The 13,953-nt window shown below is 47.5% G+C and overlaps 1 protein-coding gene across 3 annotated transcripts in view; it reads right to left on the reverse strand.

The window, feature by feature from the left end:
• The window catches only part of fbxw4 (F-box and WD repeat domain containing 4), a 161,350-nt gene that overhangs the window by 115,874 nt on the left and 31,523 nt on the right, over nucleotides 1-13,953 (reverse strand). For all 3 annotated transcript variants that reach the window (XM_072479735.1, XM_072479736.1, XM_072479734.1), the window contains exons 4-5: nucleotides 13,150-13,282; nucleotides 4,901-4,995 (exon numbers count right to left, since the gene is read on the reverse strand). In XM_072479735.1, the coding sequence (XP_072335836.1) occupies nucleotides 4,901-4,995; nucleotides 13,150-13,282 (228 nt within the window). The remainder of the gene's footprint in view (nucleotides 1-4,900; nucleotides 4,996-13,149; nucleotides 13,283-13,953) is intronic.

Raw genomic sequence — 13,953 nt, forward strand, 5'->3', positions numbered from 1 at the left:
TTGCGAAAGAGGACTACCCAAATTAAATCACAGAACGCTCTGCAATTCTCACATTAAGCAGTCTTTCAATGGATGACAGTTCAGACTCCCATCTCTTTCCACCCTGACTTGGAACTATAATCATCATTTCTGGGTCAAAGGCCTAGAACTCTCTTTCGACAATCAATGTGGGAGTACCCACACCACAGGGACTACAATGCTCACCACCATCTTCTCAAGGGAAATTAGGGGGCAACAAGAAATGCTGGCATTGCCAGTGACGCTGACATAACAGTTTTTAAAATTCATTTACGGGGTGTGGCCGTTGTTGGTTAGGCCAGCATATATTGCCCACTCCTAGTTGCCCTTCTTAAGGTGATGGCGAACTGCATTCTTGAACCGCTGAAGTCCCTATGGTGTAGGTACACCCACAGTGCTCTTAGGGAGGGAGTTCCAGGATTTTGACCCAGCGACAGTGAAGGAACTGTTTCCAAGTCAGGGTGGTGAGTGACTTGAAGGGGAACCTCCAGGTGGTGGGGTTCCCAGGTACCTGCTGCTCCTGTCCTAGATGGTGGTGGTCGTGAGTTTGGAAGGTGCTGTCTAATGAACCTTGGTGAGTTAATGCAGTGCATCTTGTAGACGTAACACACGGCTGTCACGTTCATCGGTGGCGGAGGATTTGAATGTTTGTGGAAGGGGGAAGCGATCAAGCGGGGCTGCTTTGTCCTGGATAGCGTTGAGCTTCTTGAGTGTTGTTGGAGCTGCACATCCAGGCAAGAGGAGAGTATTCCATTAACTCCTGACTTGTGCCTTGTAGATGGTGGACAGGCTTTGGGGAGAGTCAGGGAGGTGAGTTACTCACCGCAGGATTCCCAGCCTCTAACCTGCCCTGGTAGCCACAGTATTAATATGGCTAGTCCAGTTCAGTTTCTGATCAATGGTAACCCCCAGGATGTTGATTGTGGGGATTCAGCGATGGTGATGCCATTGACTGTCAAGGGGCGACGGTTAGAATCTCTCTTGTAGGAGATGGTTATTGCCTGGCACTTGTGTGTGGCGCAAATGTAACTTGCCACGTGTCAGCCCGAGCCTGGATATTATACAGGTCTTGCTGCATTTGGACATGGACTGCTTCATTATCTGAGGAATCACGAATGGTGCTGAACCTTATGCACTCATCCGCAAACAACCCCACTTCTGACCTTATTATGGAAGGCAGTCTCACTGTTGAAGCAGCTGAAGACGGTTGGGTCTAGGACATTACCCTGAGGAACTCCTGTAGTGATGTCCTGGAGTGGAGATGATAGACCTCCAATCACCACAACCATTTTCCTGTGCAAGGTATGACTCCAACCAGTGTCAAGTTTCCCCCCTGATTCCCATGGACTTCAGGTTAGCTAGGGCTCCTTGATGCCATATTCGGTCAAATTCCGCCTTGATATCAAAGGCAGTCACTCTCACCTCACCTCTGGCATTCAGCTGTTTTGTTTGAACGAAGGCCGTAGTGAGGTCTGGAGCTGAGTGACTCTGGCGGAACACAAACCGAGTGCCTGTGAGCAGATTATTACTGAGTAAGTGCCTCTTGATAGCACTGTTGATGACTCCTTCCATCACTTTGCTGATGTTGGAGAGTAGGCCAATAGGGCGGTAATTGGCCGGGTTGAATTTGTCCTGTTTCTTGTGTACAGGAGACACCCGAGCAATTTTCCACATTGCCGGGTAGATGCCAGTGTTGTAGACTTACTTGAACAGCTTGGCTAGGAATGCAGGAAGTTGGGAGCACAAGTCTTCAGTACCTTTGCCGGAATACTGTCAGGGCCCATAGCCTTTGCCGTATCCAGTGCCTTCTATCATTTCTTGATATCACGTGAAGTGAATCGTATTGGCTGAAGACTGACACCGAGATGGATCATCCATCCAGCACTGCTGGCTCAAGATTGTTGCGAATATATGCTGGGCTCCTCCATCAGTGAGGATGGGGACATTTGTGGAACCTCCTCCTCCAATGAGTTGTTTAATTATCTACCAGCATTCACGGCTGGATGTGGCAGGACTGCAGAGCTTAGACCTGATGTGTTCATTGTGGAATCAATGAATGAAAAACATTGCTCCTCGTACATTTCAATTTTTGGGCCAATCAAGGTGTTACTCTTTTTATGTGATGTTGCATCGAATCTGCACCAACCCACTTAAGCTCTCACTTCCACCCTATCCCCTTCGAACCTTTTTGGACACTAAGGGCAATTTATCATGGCCAATCCACCTAACCTGCACATCTTTGGATTGTGGGAGGAAACCGGAGCACCCGGAGGAAACCCACGCACACACGGGGAGGATGTGCAGACTCCGCACAAACAGTGACCCAAGCCGGAATCGAACCTGGGACAGTGGCGCTGTAGTAAATAGTAAAGTAAAATCGCTTATTGTCACAAGTAGGCTTCAAATGAAGTTACTGTGAAAAGCCCCTAGTCGCCACATTCCGGCGCCTGTTCGGGGAGGCTGTTACGGGAATTGAACCGTGCTGCTGGCCTGCCTTGGTCTGCTTTCAAAGCCAGCGATTTAGCCCTGTGCTAAACAGCCTCAATGAAGTCACTGTGAAGCCACAGTGCTAGCCACATGTGCTACCGTGCTGCCCTAAACAGTATTAGCTTGAGCTCCATGGCAGCAATGCTGTTCAGCTTCTAACCCTCAGGCACCCCAATTATCTTCTTAATATTTTGTCCCTCTTCTTCCCATGGTAAATCCTCAAGATGAGGTATGCTCATAACTCATGGCAGCCCTCATCCATACTTTTTACATTGCTACCCACTTCCACCATGGTGTTCTTTGCTGCTCAGCATGAATATTCTTCACAAAAATATAGCTATTCACAAACACAGCATGCACACAAGCTGAGGTTGATGATCAGAAGGATGCCAGGCTGTTATTTTCACTCCTACCCAGCCAATTGCATCCCAACCATTGTCCCAGTGAAAATAGGGAAACTGAAACCAAGATCTGTTGGGCACTATTACCACTCCTGGTGGAATCTACTTTGTCATCAAGCACACTGTTTTAACGAGTGGTTCTCTGCTGAGCTTAGGGCGGCACGGTAGCACAGTGGTTAGCTCTGCTGTCTCTCAGCGCCAGGGACCCGGGTTCAGTTCCGGCCTTGGGTGATTGTGTGGAGTTTGCACGTTCTCCCCGTGTCTGCATGGGTTTCCTCCGGGTGCTCCGGTTTCCTCCCATTGTCCAAAGAAGTGCAGGTTAGGTGGACTGGCCATGCTAAATTGCCCCTTCGTGTCCGGGATGTACAGGTTAGGTTAGGTTACGGGAAAAGGACAGGGGAGTGGGCCTAGGTAGTGTGCTCTTTCAGAGGGTCAGTGCAGACTCGATGGATTGATTGACCTCCTTCCGCACTGTAGGAATTATGATTCTTTGACTCTTAACCCAGCTCTCTCACATAAAGAGGCTCAGTGCTCTTCACAGCCAGAGGGATTTCAGTTATGTGAAAAAATTATAGAAGCCGTGATTGTTCAGGGCAGAAATTAGGGTCGCTAGGGAGAAACTGTTACCATTGGCAGGAAGATAGAGCCAGAGGTCACAGATTTACGGTAACAGGCTAAAGGAACAGAGAGGAGAGAGGGTTTTGTTTTAATGTTGCAAGTTTTTATGATCTGGAATGCACTGCCTAAACGAGTGATGGAAGCAGATTCAATCGCAACTTCCAAAGGAAATTGAATCTGCACTTAAAAAGGAAATAGTTATAGTGCTATGAGGAAGGAGTGCGACTAATTAGATATATCTTTCAAAGAGCTGGCAGAGGCATGAGGGGCAGGAAGATACTGTGAATATAGCTTCCTTGCCCTATCAGATTGTACAAGTCTCTTGCTGCCCCCGCCCCCTCCCTTGTTACAGTTTCTTTACTACAATTTGTGCAGAATTCGTTGTTTAAATTAAATGAGAAGAAAAAGAAAACGGAAATCTAGGTGCCACATCTATTTTCGTAGTGCAGGTGAGCAGCACCAGTCACTCTCTTGCTGTGTGTCAAATGGAGAACGAGGACCAAATGTAGTCTTCAGGTGAAGCAAGGTCAGAAGGCGGGGGAATGATTGGAGCTGGGCACACAGACATAATTCCACTCCAATTTCAAAGTCATACATCCTATTTTATATATTTCATTATAAACTCGTGTCTACATATATAATATAATGAAGAGTACCTACGTAACACACTGTAATTACCACCCTCACTCCTTTCTAAATTATATTTTACAAAGGCGCTGAGCAGAAAGTTGACTAAATGGTAGCGAGGTGCTTTAGAAAATTAGAAATACTGCACATTCTCAGCTGCATAAGTCACATAAGTCAGAATCACAACTCTGGGCAAAAATATTAAAACCAACTCTTGGGAGAAGAGTTTAAAATTATGAAATGTGCTGTTTTTGAATTTTATTTAAACCATTATTTGAGGCATTAGAAATGTCAATTACTGAGGAAATAAATGAGAGTTAATAAATGTTCCAGAGAATATCTTCAGCACGGGTGGCACAGGTGGCACTGCTGCCTCAAGCAAAGATTTGCAGGTTAAGTGGACTGGCCATGCTAAATTGTCCCGAAGTGTCCAAAGGTTAGGTGGGGTTACAGGGATAGGGCAGGGATTTGATCTGTGCAGGGGTGTCCTCCTTCTGCACTGTAGAGATTCTATGATTCAATTTGTGCCAACTAATTCCAGTCAGTGGAATTAGATTGAGGTGTTTACGTGGACAAAATAGACATTTAGAATGGGAGAAAGTTGGCAACATAGAATTGTGGCAGAAATCTAACATTAAGTTGTGCGGATGAGAAACGTGTGCAGACATAAGAGTTTTAATAAGACACAGTTATGCAAGTAAACATCCACACAATCTCATTTCTACTTGTTCTGGAAATTCCCACTTTACCTCAGCATAGGGTCAATGGCAACCGACCAAACTCGATCTTCTGTCCTTATCGTGTGTAAACATTCTCCAAGTCGATTTGAACACAGCGACCAAATCTGGATGAGTTAAAGAGATGTGTTATCTATCAGCAATTTTAAAGGTTTGCACTAAATTTTAAAAAGCCTTTTTTCCGTGTCTAATTTTCACATTGTTTGTCCAAAACGTGATGTGCTGTCACCAAACTGCCTGATAACGCTAATTTTTGAGGATCAGTCACGTAGAACAAGTCAAGAGGCTATAGCCATAGAATTCAAGAGTCAGTCCACTTCAAGAAAATATATTTTTTTAAAAGATACCATAAAACAACTTATGCTTTGAGTGAGAGAGAAAGAGCAAGTGTGAGAAATAGTGAGAGAATGAGAGCATGCAAGAGAAATAGAATGAGGGGAAAAGCCCAAGAGAGAGTAAAGAGAGCAAGTCGAAAGGTAAAAATCAAGAGAGCATGAGAATGCGAGAGAAAAGGAATATGCAAAAGGGAGGAAGCAATAAAGAATAAATCTGTCGCTAATTTCCAAGTTTATCTTTGTAATGTGCAAAAATGGTGCACATTGTTTAGTAAAGGGCGGGTTGGTGCAAAAGTCCTGGGATAAACACGAGACTAAGTTGCTAATTTCATCTTGCTCCAGTCCTCGAAGTGTTAAATTTTAATCTCCAGGTTCAGTAATGCCTGCGCTGTCATTGTACTGCTTTATTATCCTGAAGACTCAGACCCAAATCACTCTGTATCTGCACATTCTGGCAGCTTCGAGGTCAGCTTGCAGTCTGCTTTGTATCACAGTTACATTTCTGTGTTACAGCAGTTAATGGAACCTTTCAAGAACAGCTGGGACACTTGTTCATCCAAGAAAATACAAGTTTTATCCTCTGAAGGTTCAGATATTACAGAAGTGATTTTTTACACAAGAGGGAGGTCCCAAGTTCTTTCCCTGATCTGTAATAAGTTTGCTGAACTCTACTAGAGTTTCATTACGGGTGCTATGATTCGCTGCAACACACCGATATTAGGGGAGCAAATACATTGTGAGAGAAGTTTGTTGAATACAAGTAAAAACAGAAAAAAATGCGAGAAAGGCCTCACAGGTTAAGTTGCACCTGGAGAGAGAGAAGCAGTTAACATTTCAGATCGGTGAGAATCCAATTCAGATCAAAGGTCACTGCTGACCTGTGACATGAACTCGGCTTGTCTCTCCTGCGGTGCTGCCTGACCTGCTGAGTATTTCCAGCATTTCCTGCTTTTATTTCAAGATTTCCAGCATCCAGTATTTTACTATTGTTTAAGTTTGATGACAAAGCGTGGATTTGTGTTTTCTTGCATATTGTGTCCCAGATCCATTTTGCTGGGAAGGTGTAGACTCCGCACAGAGTGAACACAAACGGAACGAAGGGGAGGATCCAAAAATACTGATTTATTGTACATTAACTCTTTCCACTCCCGAAGAGCCTCCCGCCCCGACCTATACTCGGGTCAGGATTTTTATACTCTGTGGGCTCTCATTGCTAAAGGGGAAGCCCTGCTCCATTACCAGGGAAGTTTGTACTCTGTGGAGGTCACGGGGAACCAGATGGTCCATACCCAGTGACCTTCACGGAGGTTATAACAACACCATGGCCGGGATCCATGTGGTACCAAAATTCCATACATGTACCGAAAGGAACCTCGGACCTGTCCTGGTGGACCTTCCCATCAATGTCCGGGATTACCAAACTCAGTCGAGTGCGGAGACGGCGTCCCATCAGTAGTTTGGATGGCGCGACGCCTGTCATAGCATGTGGTGTGGTCCGACAGCGGACCAGGAACCGAGCCAAGCGAGTCTCCCAAGATCTGGAGGTCTGCTCCCTCACACCTTGCTGAACATTTGGACCGCCCATTCGGCTAATCCATTGGAGGCCGGGTGGTACGGAGTGGTGCGCACATGGTGAATCGCGTTCACGGTCACAAATGAGCCAAACTCAGCGCTGGTGAAAGCCGTTATTCGAGTCTAACACCTCGGGTATCCCTTCACTGCTGAAGGTCTGGCGAAGACATTCGATTGTAGCCTTCACGGTAGTTGCCTACATTTGGTGGACCTCCATCCACTTTGAGTGGGAATCTACTATGATGAGAAACAGAGCCCTGGAACCGCCCCGCAAAGTCAATGTGGAGGCAGGACCAGGGTCGACCTGGCCATTCATATGGGTGGAGCGCGCCACTGGCGGGAACTTCGGGTGCTCTTGGCACGGCACACAATGCTGGGCCAACTTCTCGATATCGGCTTCTATTCCTGCCCAACAGACATAACTACGGCCCAGCATTTCATCTTAGATACTCACGGGTGTCCATTCTGGAGGCCCTGCAAGGTCCACGTTCCAGAACCACGGCACATGTTCCCTACAGGTTAACGCCATCCCTGACGCTAAACTCTTGTATCTTGGACGTAGACCAAATTCTCGTAAAGAGCAGTGCTGGGCCCCATATAAGATTTTTAAAAATAAGTGTTTTTTATTGGGTTTCTGAACTAAGTATATTTACCGTTATGTACACAGAATAAGATATATATACACACATATATAGATATATATAATAATAATAATACTAATAATAAAAAAGAAATGAAAAATAAAATAAAATAACTGGTAAGATATTACGCACCAGCTCATCAGCAGCAACTCTGAACAATTGGCAATATTGGGCCCCATATAAGATGATGCATCTGTCGCGGGACAACTGCGGTCCATCTTGGTCCAAACCCGAGTGCGAAACGCCATGGCCAGCAGACAGTCGATAAAATGTAACGTGGGCCAGGATGTGGAGATGCCGGCGTTGGACTGGGGTGAGCACAGTAAGAAGTCTTAACCTGGTGTTGTAAGACTTCTTACTTCGTTGGCCAGGGCAGATGTCGGCAGCCTGGTACGGAGGAGGAGGCGGTTCAACACATCTGCTTGGGGAATCTTTGTCCCCAAGCGGTGTTCTGGTATGCACTGGTACACGTTCAGTAGCAAAGCCCAATGCTGGATCCGAGCGAACGATATAGGAGTGATCACCCGGTCCTCTTTGAACAGACCTAACGGAGACTTGTAGTCTGTGAACACTGCGAACGTATTACTGGTGAAACATCTTCACCCCAAAACCGACAGCCAGACCCTCCTTCTCGACCCGAGCTTAGTTTCTTTCTGCGCCGGCGAGCGTCCTGGAGGCTCCGACTCTATCATCCGTGCAGAGGGCGAGGACAGCCTCAACACCACGTCGATATGAGTGGGTTGGCTGGGTCAAAATGGGTCAACAATTTGGAGGATGAGAGCCATCTTTTTACCTCACAAAATGTCGCTCGTTGTGGTTGAGCCCATTCCCATGGTTGGCCCTTTTACAACAGTCGATGAAAGGTGGGGGAGGGTTAATAGGGTTGCCAAGTTGGGGTGAATTTCCCGTAGTAGTTTGCGAGCCCCAGAGTTCTGAGGACCCTCCGGCACGAGGGCCTGTTGGATGGTTTGCATCTTGTCCTCAACGGGGTGCAAGCTGTGACGGTCCACATGGTATCCTAAATACGTGACTTCTGCCGGATGGATCACATAATTCTTCCAGCGCAAGTGAATGCTGGCGTCCTCAAAAGGCTGTAAGACTTTGGCCAGGTTCTGTAGATGATCCTGGTCAGAGGAGCCTGTAATCAGTACATCGTCCAGGTAGAATGCCACTCGGGAAATCCCCACAGGATGTTCTCCATTACTCGCTGGAAGATAGCACATGCCGAGGAGATCCCAAAAGGCAACTGAATGTATTCATATAGTCCTCGGTACGTATTGCTCGTCACAAACCGTCAGGTGCCGAGGTTCAAAACCAGCTGAAGATATGTGTGACGCATGTGCAATTTTGTACGGACATCACGGTGGCTCAGTGGTTGGCACTGTTGCCTCACGCCGCCGAGGACCCGGGTTCAACCCTGGCCCCGTGTCACTGTCTGAGATTGCACAGTCTCCCCGTGTCTGCATGGGTCTCATCCCCACATCCTAAAGATGTGCAGGGTAGGTGGATTGACAATACTAAATTGCCCATTAAAAAAAAAAGAATTGGGTACTCTAAATTAAAGAAAAATGTCTAATTTTGTAAAGGTACACCACCACTTTGCGTATAAATCTTCAATGTGTGGAACCAGGTAACAGTCCAGACGAGACATCGTCATCTTGTTGTCGCTGCAAAGGTGTACAGAGCCATCAGGCTTCATCACGGGTGCGACTGGGGCTGCCCAGTCAGAGAACTGTAAGGGCAGACTGGCACAGAAGGTGAAGTCACACGGGATCAGAGATGAGCTGGCAAGATGGATACAGAACTGGTTAGGTCATAGAAGGCAGTGAGTAGCAATGGAAAGGTGCTTTTCTGATTGGAGGGCTGTGACAAGTGGTGTTCCGCAGGGGTCAGTGCTGGGACCTCTGCTGTTCGTAGTATATATAAATGATTTGGAGGAAAATGTAACTGTTCTGATTAGTAAGTTTGCGGACGACACGAAGGTTGGTGGAATTGCGGATAGCGATGAGCACTCTCAGAGGATATAGCAGGATTTAGATCGTTTGGAGACTTGGGCGGCGAGATGGCAGATGGGAGTTTAATCCGGACAAATGTGAGGTCATGCATTTTGGAAGGTCTAATACAAGTAGGGAATATACAGTGAATGGTAGAACCCTCAAGTGTATTGACAGTCAGAGAGATCTTGGTGTGTAGGTCCACAGGTCACTGAAAGGGGCAACACAGGTGGAGAAGGTAGTCAAAAAGGCATACGGCATGCTTGCCTTCATTGGCCGGGGCATTGAGTATAAAAATTGGCACGTCATGTTGCAGCTGTATAGAACCTTAGTTAGGCCACACTTGGAGTTGTGTGTTTAATTCTGGTCGCCACACTACCAGAAGGATGTGGAGGCTTTAAGAGAGGGTGCAGAAGAGATTTACCAGGATGTTGCCTGGTATGAAGAGCATTAGCAATGAGGAGAGGTTGAATAAACTCGGTTTGTTCTCACTGGAACGAAGGTGGTTGAGGGGCGACCTGATAGAGGTCTACAAAATTATGAGGGGCATAGACAGGGTGGATAGTGAGAGACTTTTTCCCAGGGTAGAGGGGTCAATTACAAGGGGGCATAGGTTTAAGATGCGAAGGGCAAGGTTTAGAGGAGATGTACGAGGCAAGTTTTTTTACACAGCGGGCAGTGGTGCCTGGAACTCGCTGCCGGAGGAGGTGGTGGAAGCAGGGACGATAGTGACGTTTAAGGGGCATCTTGACAAATACATGAATAGGATGGGAATAGAGGGATACGGACCCCGGAAGTGGAGAAGATTTTAGTTTAGAATGGCAGCATGGTCGGCACGGGCTTGGAGGGCCAAAGGGCCTGTTCCTGTGCTGTACTTTTCTTTGTTCTTTGCATAATGCCCAAGTGTTCCAAAATATCCAGTTCTGTATCCACTTTCGGCTCAGCACAAAAATAACACGTCAACACTTATCCTGGCCACAGCCCTTTTTATGGTGCCCAGGCCTCCTGAAAAGACATTGGGGAATTTCACCAAGATCTCTTCTGGTCCGTGCAGGTATATGCGGCAGACATGCTGTCAATCATTTCTTTTTTTAAATAAATTTAGAGTACCCAATTCATTTTTTCCAATTAAGGGGCAATTTAGCGCGGCCAATCCACCTACCCTGCACATCTTTGGGTTGTGGGTTCGAAACCCACGCAGACACGGGGAGAATGTGCAAACTCCACACGGACAGTGACCCAGAACCGGGATCAAACCTGGGACCTCGGCGCCGTGTGGCAGCAATGCTAACCACTGCGCCACCGTGCTGCCCATCACATGCTGCCAATCATGGCGGAGGTGCTGCAACCAGTCGCGGCCCATCAAACCCGGTCCGTCTCCGCATTCTACTACCAACGGTAGATTTGCTGATTGTTGCTCGGGACCACGGATGTACCTGCGATTGCCAATGGTTCCTCCTCATACGTCACCAGTTGGGCATCGGTTTCCCATAGAGCCAATGTCTGGATGCCCACCCAGATTTTGTCGAACGTCCATCGGCTGACCACTGAGACAGCCACTCCAGTATCCAGTTCCATCTATATTGAGTGCCCGTTTACCTGACGTGTGATCTGGATTGGTGCCACCTGTGGTGCTGCTACGCAGTGTAACTGCTGATACGAGCCGTACTCTTCGTCCAAATAGTATGCCGGGTCACGAAGGGGGTGGTCGTGCCTGGTGGAATGGAGGGGTTTGGGCCCCCTCTGGGCGATCTGTGACTCGGTCTCTGTGGGCTGCCGCGGGCCTGTATCCGTTGTACGGGTCTTCTTGGTCAGGGGAGACAGCGCAATGGTTCTCTGGGCCTCTGCGGCTGTAGTAATGGCCCCAAGGTCGGGGTCCGCTTCTCCGGGCCATGGAAGGGCCGAATGGCGCTCGGTGAGCAGCCTAGGTTCAGGACCAAGATGCCTTGGAGCTCCGAGAGTGCTTTCGCAGGAGATGGCTACCTCAATCGTCTGCTGTAAATCTAAGTGAGTTTTCACTCGGAGCTTCCATTGCGTTGCTGTGTCGCTGATTCCACAGACCAAACGGTCTCTCAGGGTTTCATTCAACGTCGCTCCCAACTCACAAGACTCAGCAAGCTTCCGCAGACAGGCCAAAAAGTCAGTAGTAGATTCACCCCGAGCCTGGGTGGGCGTGTGAAATCAGAACCGGCGAACGATTATCTGGGGGTTGGGATACAATGTTCCCCCATTAAGGTGGCAAAAGACCTGGTATCAGAGGCATTCAGGTCAGACCTTTGATGATGCCACAGCTGCGCAAGCTGTGAGCAGTATTACCTTTTGTCATTCATCCCCGATTATAGAGTCGGTTCGAAAAAAGTATTGAATTTGTTCAATGTATTGTCCCCAATCATCAGTACCTGCATCATATGGCTCTAATTTTCCAATGCGAGGCATCTCTGCCAGCTGACGAGAGGCCTCCTGAGGCCTATGCAAAGTGGTCTGCGTACGCAGCGCTTGCCGCCTACAGCAGCTCCACTTGATCCTCGTCGCCAGTGTAGAATCTGCACAGAATGAACATGCATGGAACGAAGGATCGGATGCAAAAATACTGATTTATTGACACGTACATTAACTCTCTCCACTGCCCGAAAGGTCTCCTGCCCCAACCTACACTCAGATCAGGGTTTTTATACTATGTGGGCTTCCCTTGATAAAGGGAAAGCCCCGCCCCGTTACTGGATCGTTCGTACGCTGTGGAGGTCACGGGGAACCTGATGGTCCACACCCTGTGACCTCTGCGGGGGTTGTAACAGAAGGGGGGGGGGTGGAAGGAGGTGGTCAATGAGCTATCATCCTGACTAATCATTTAGTGCCCCTCTCTTTTATCCAGGGGCATTAAGACTAATGCACCCCCCAAGTAACTGAACACAGAGTGGGAATTGGCATTTCTGCTCAGACATGGGATTTAAATTTACGTTGAAGAAAAAATCAATTCAGTTAGATTGAGGGACTGGAAAACTGTGATGTTTATCCCTAAAGTATAGAAGGCCAAGAGGAATTTAATGGATAATTATGAGGATTTTGCAGGGGTGGGGGGGGGGGGGAAGAGAGAGAAGAGAGAGAGAGAGGGAGAGAGGGAGAGAGAGAGAAAAAGAGGGAGAGGGAATGAGACAGAGAGAGAGAGAGAGAGAGAAACGAGAGCATCCACTGCCAGGAGGGTCGATAACTAAAGAACACACATATTTTGCAAGGTTTGTCATCTGGAATGTGCTGTCTGAAAAGTTGGTGGAAGCAGATTCAATAGCAACTTTCAAAAGAGAATTACTTCAGAAATATTTTCAGGGCCAAGGGAAAATAGCAGGGAGTGAACGTAATCGGATAGCTCCACCAATAAACTGAGACAGAAGCAATAGGCCGAATGGCCTCATTCTACACCGCATGATTCTATGATGAATTAAACCTGACAACCCAATTTCTCATCACCAACCCCACCTTATGTCCACCCATGATTCACCCACAGCTATATATAATTTACAACACTCTGCTGATCTTACTCGATCCCAAAATGTTAAAGGTGAAAACAAGAAAATACATTGCTGGCATTCCAAGGCTTCATCTTCTCTTTGAGGAGAGTTAAAAATACTCCTTCTCTTAGAGATAGTACAAATTCCACTCCCGATAGGGACTAGATTAACAGTCAGGCTGGGCTTAACACCAGGCTGCTTCTCCACACCTACCCGTGCTGTCTTGTCTCTCGAGCCGCTAACGATGACATGTCCTCGGCTGTCGATGCAGTTGACCTCTTGATCATGTGCTGAGAAGGCTGCATAAAACGAGTTACAAGTGTTGCAGACAATGACCTTCCCGTCCCTGCCAAGCAGACCGGTCCTATTAGTTTCAAATATACTCAAAACTACTGTACATCAATCCTGTCACTATGTTTACCGCACACACATTAAGGTAGCCACATATAAGACAACTCACTCAATGTCCAGTCAGAAGAAACCAAAATAAATCTATGAACAAATATTTGTGAATCACTGGAGCTCACCAGAAAGAGAGGTTTGACCTTACACACTGTTCCATGCATTGCTAATTCTGCACTCCGATAACAGAGAGTGGTGAGCAGGGAGCAATTGCCAAAGAGTGGCAAGCAGGGACAGGAGGCCAGATAGAGCGAGCAGGGGTTGGAAGTAGTTTTGGTTAAAGGAATGGACTTCCGGTGGCGGACATAAGGTGAATGGTTACACAGAAGGTGGCTCCTGCTTCAGGATTCGGTTTTTGGCCCTTTTTTCCCATTTAACGTATGCTGTTCGGGTGGAAAAGTGGTGTCGTTGGAGAGTTTGGGTTCCTTCTCTAGAGTGGGATGCCAACATGAGGATCAAGTCGAGTAAGGGGTCCTCGTCTGCTTAGAGGGCCCTAGTGTCACAGGAGTGTAAAAAATGGTGGAGGCTCTGTGTCGTCGCTGCCCCCACAATGGACCACTGAGAGAGGCTGGTGGAATTCCTGGCAGACAAGTTCAGGAGACAGAGGCAGGCAGT

Source organism: Scyliorhinus torazame, chromosome 16 (assembly GCF_047496885.1).
Source record: "Scyliorhinus torazame isolate Kashiwa2021f chromosome 16, sScyTor2.1, whole genome shotgun sequence".
Lineage (NCBI taxonomy): Eukaryota > Metazoa > Chordata > Chondrichthyes > Carcharhiniformes > Scyliorhinidae > Scyliorhinus > Scyliorhinus torazame.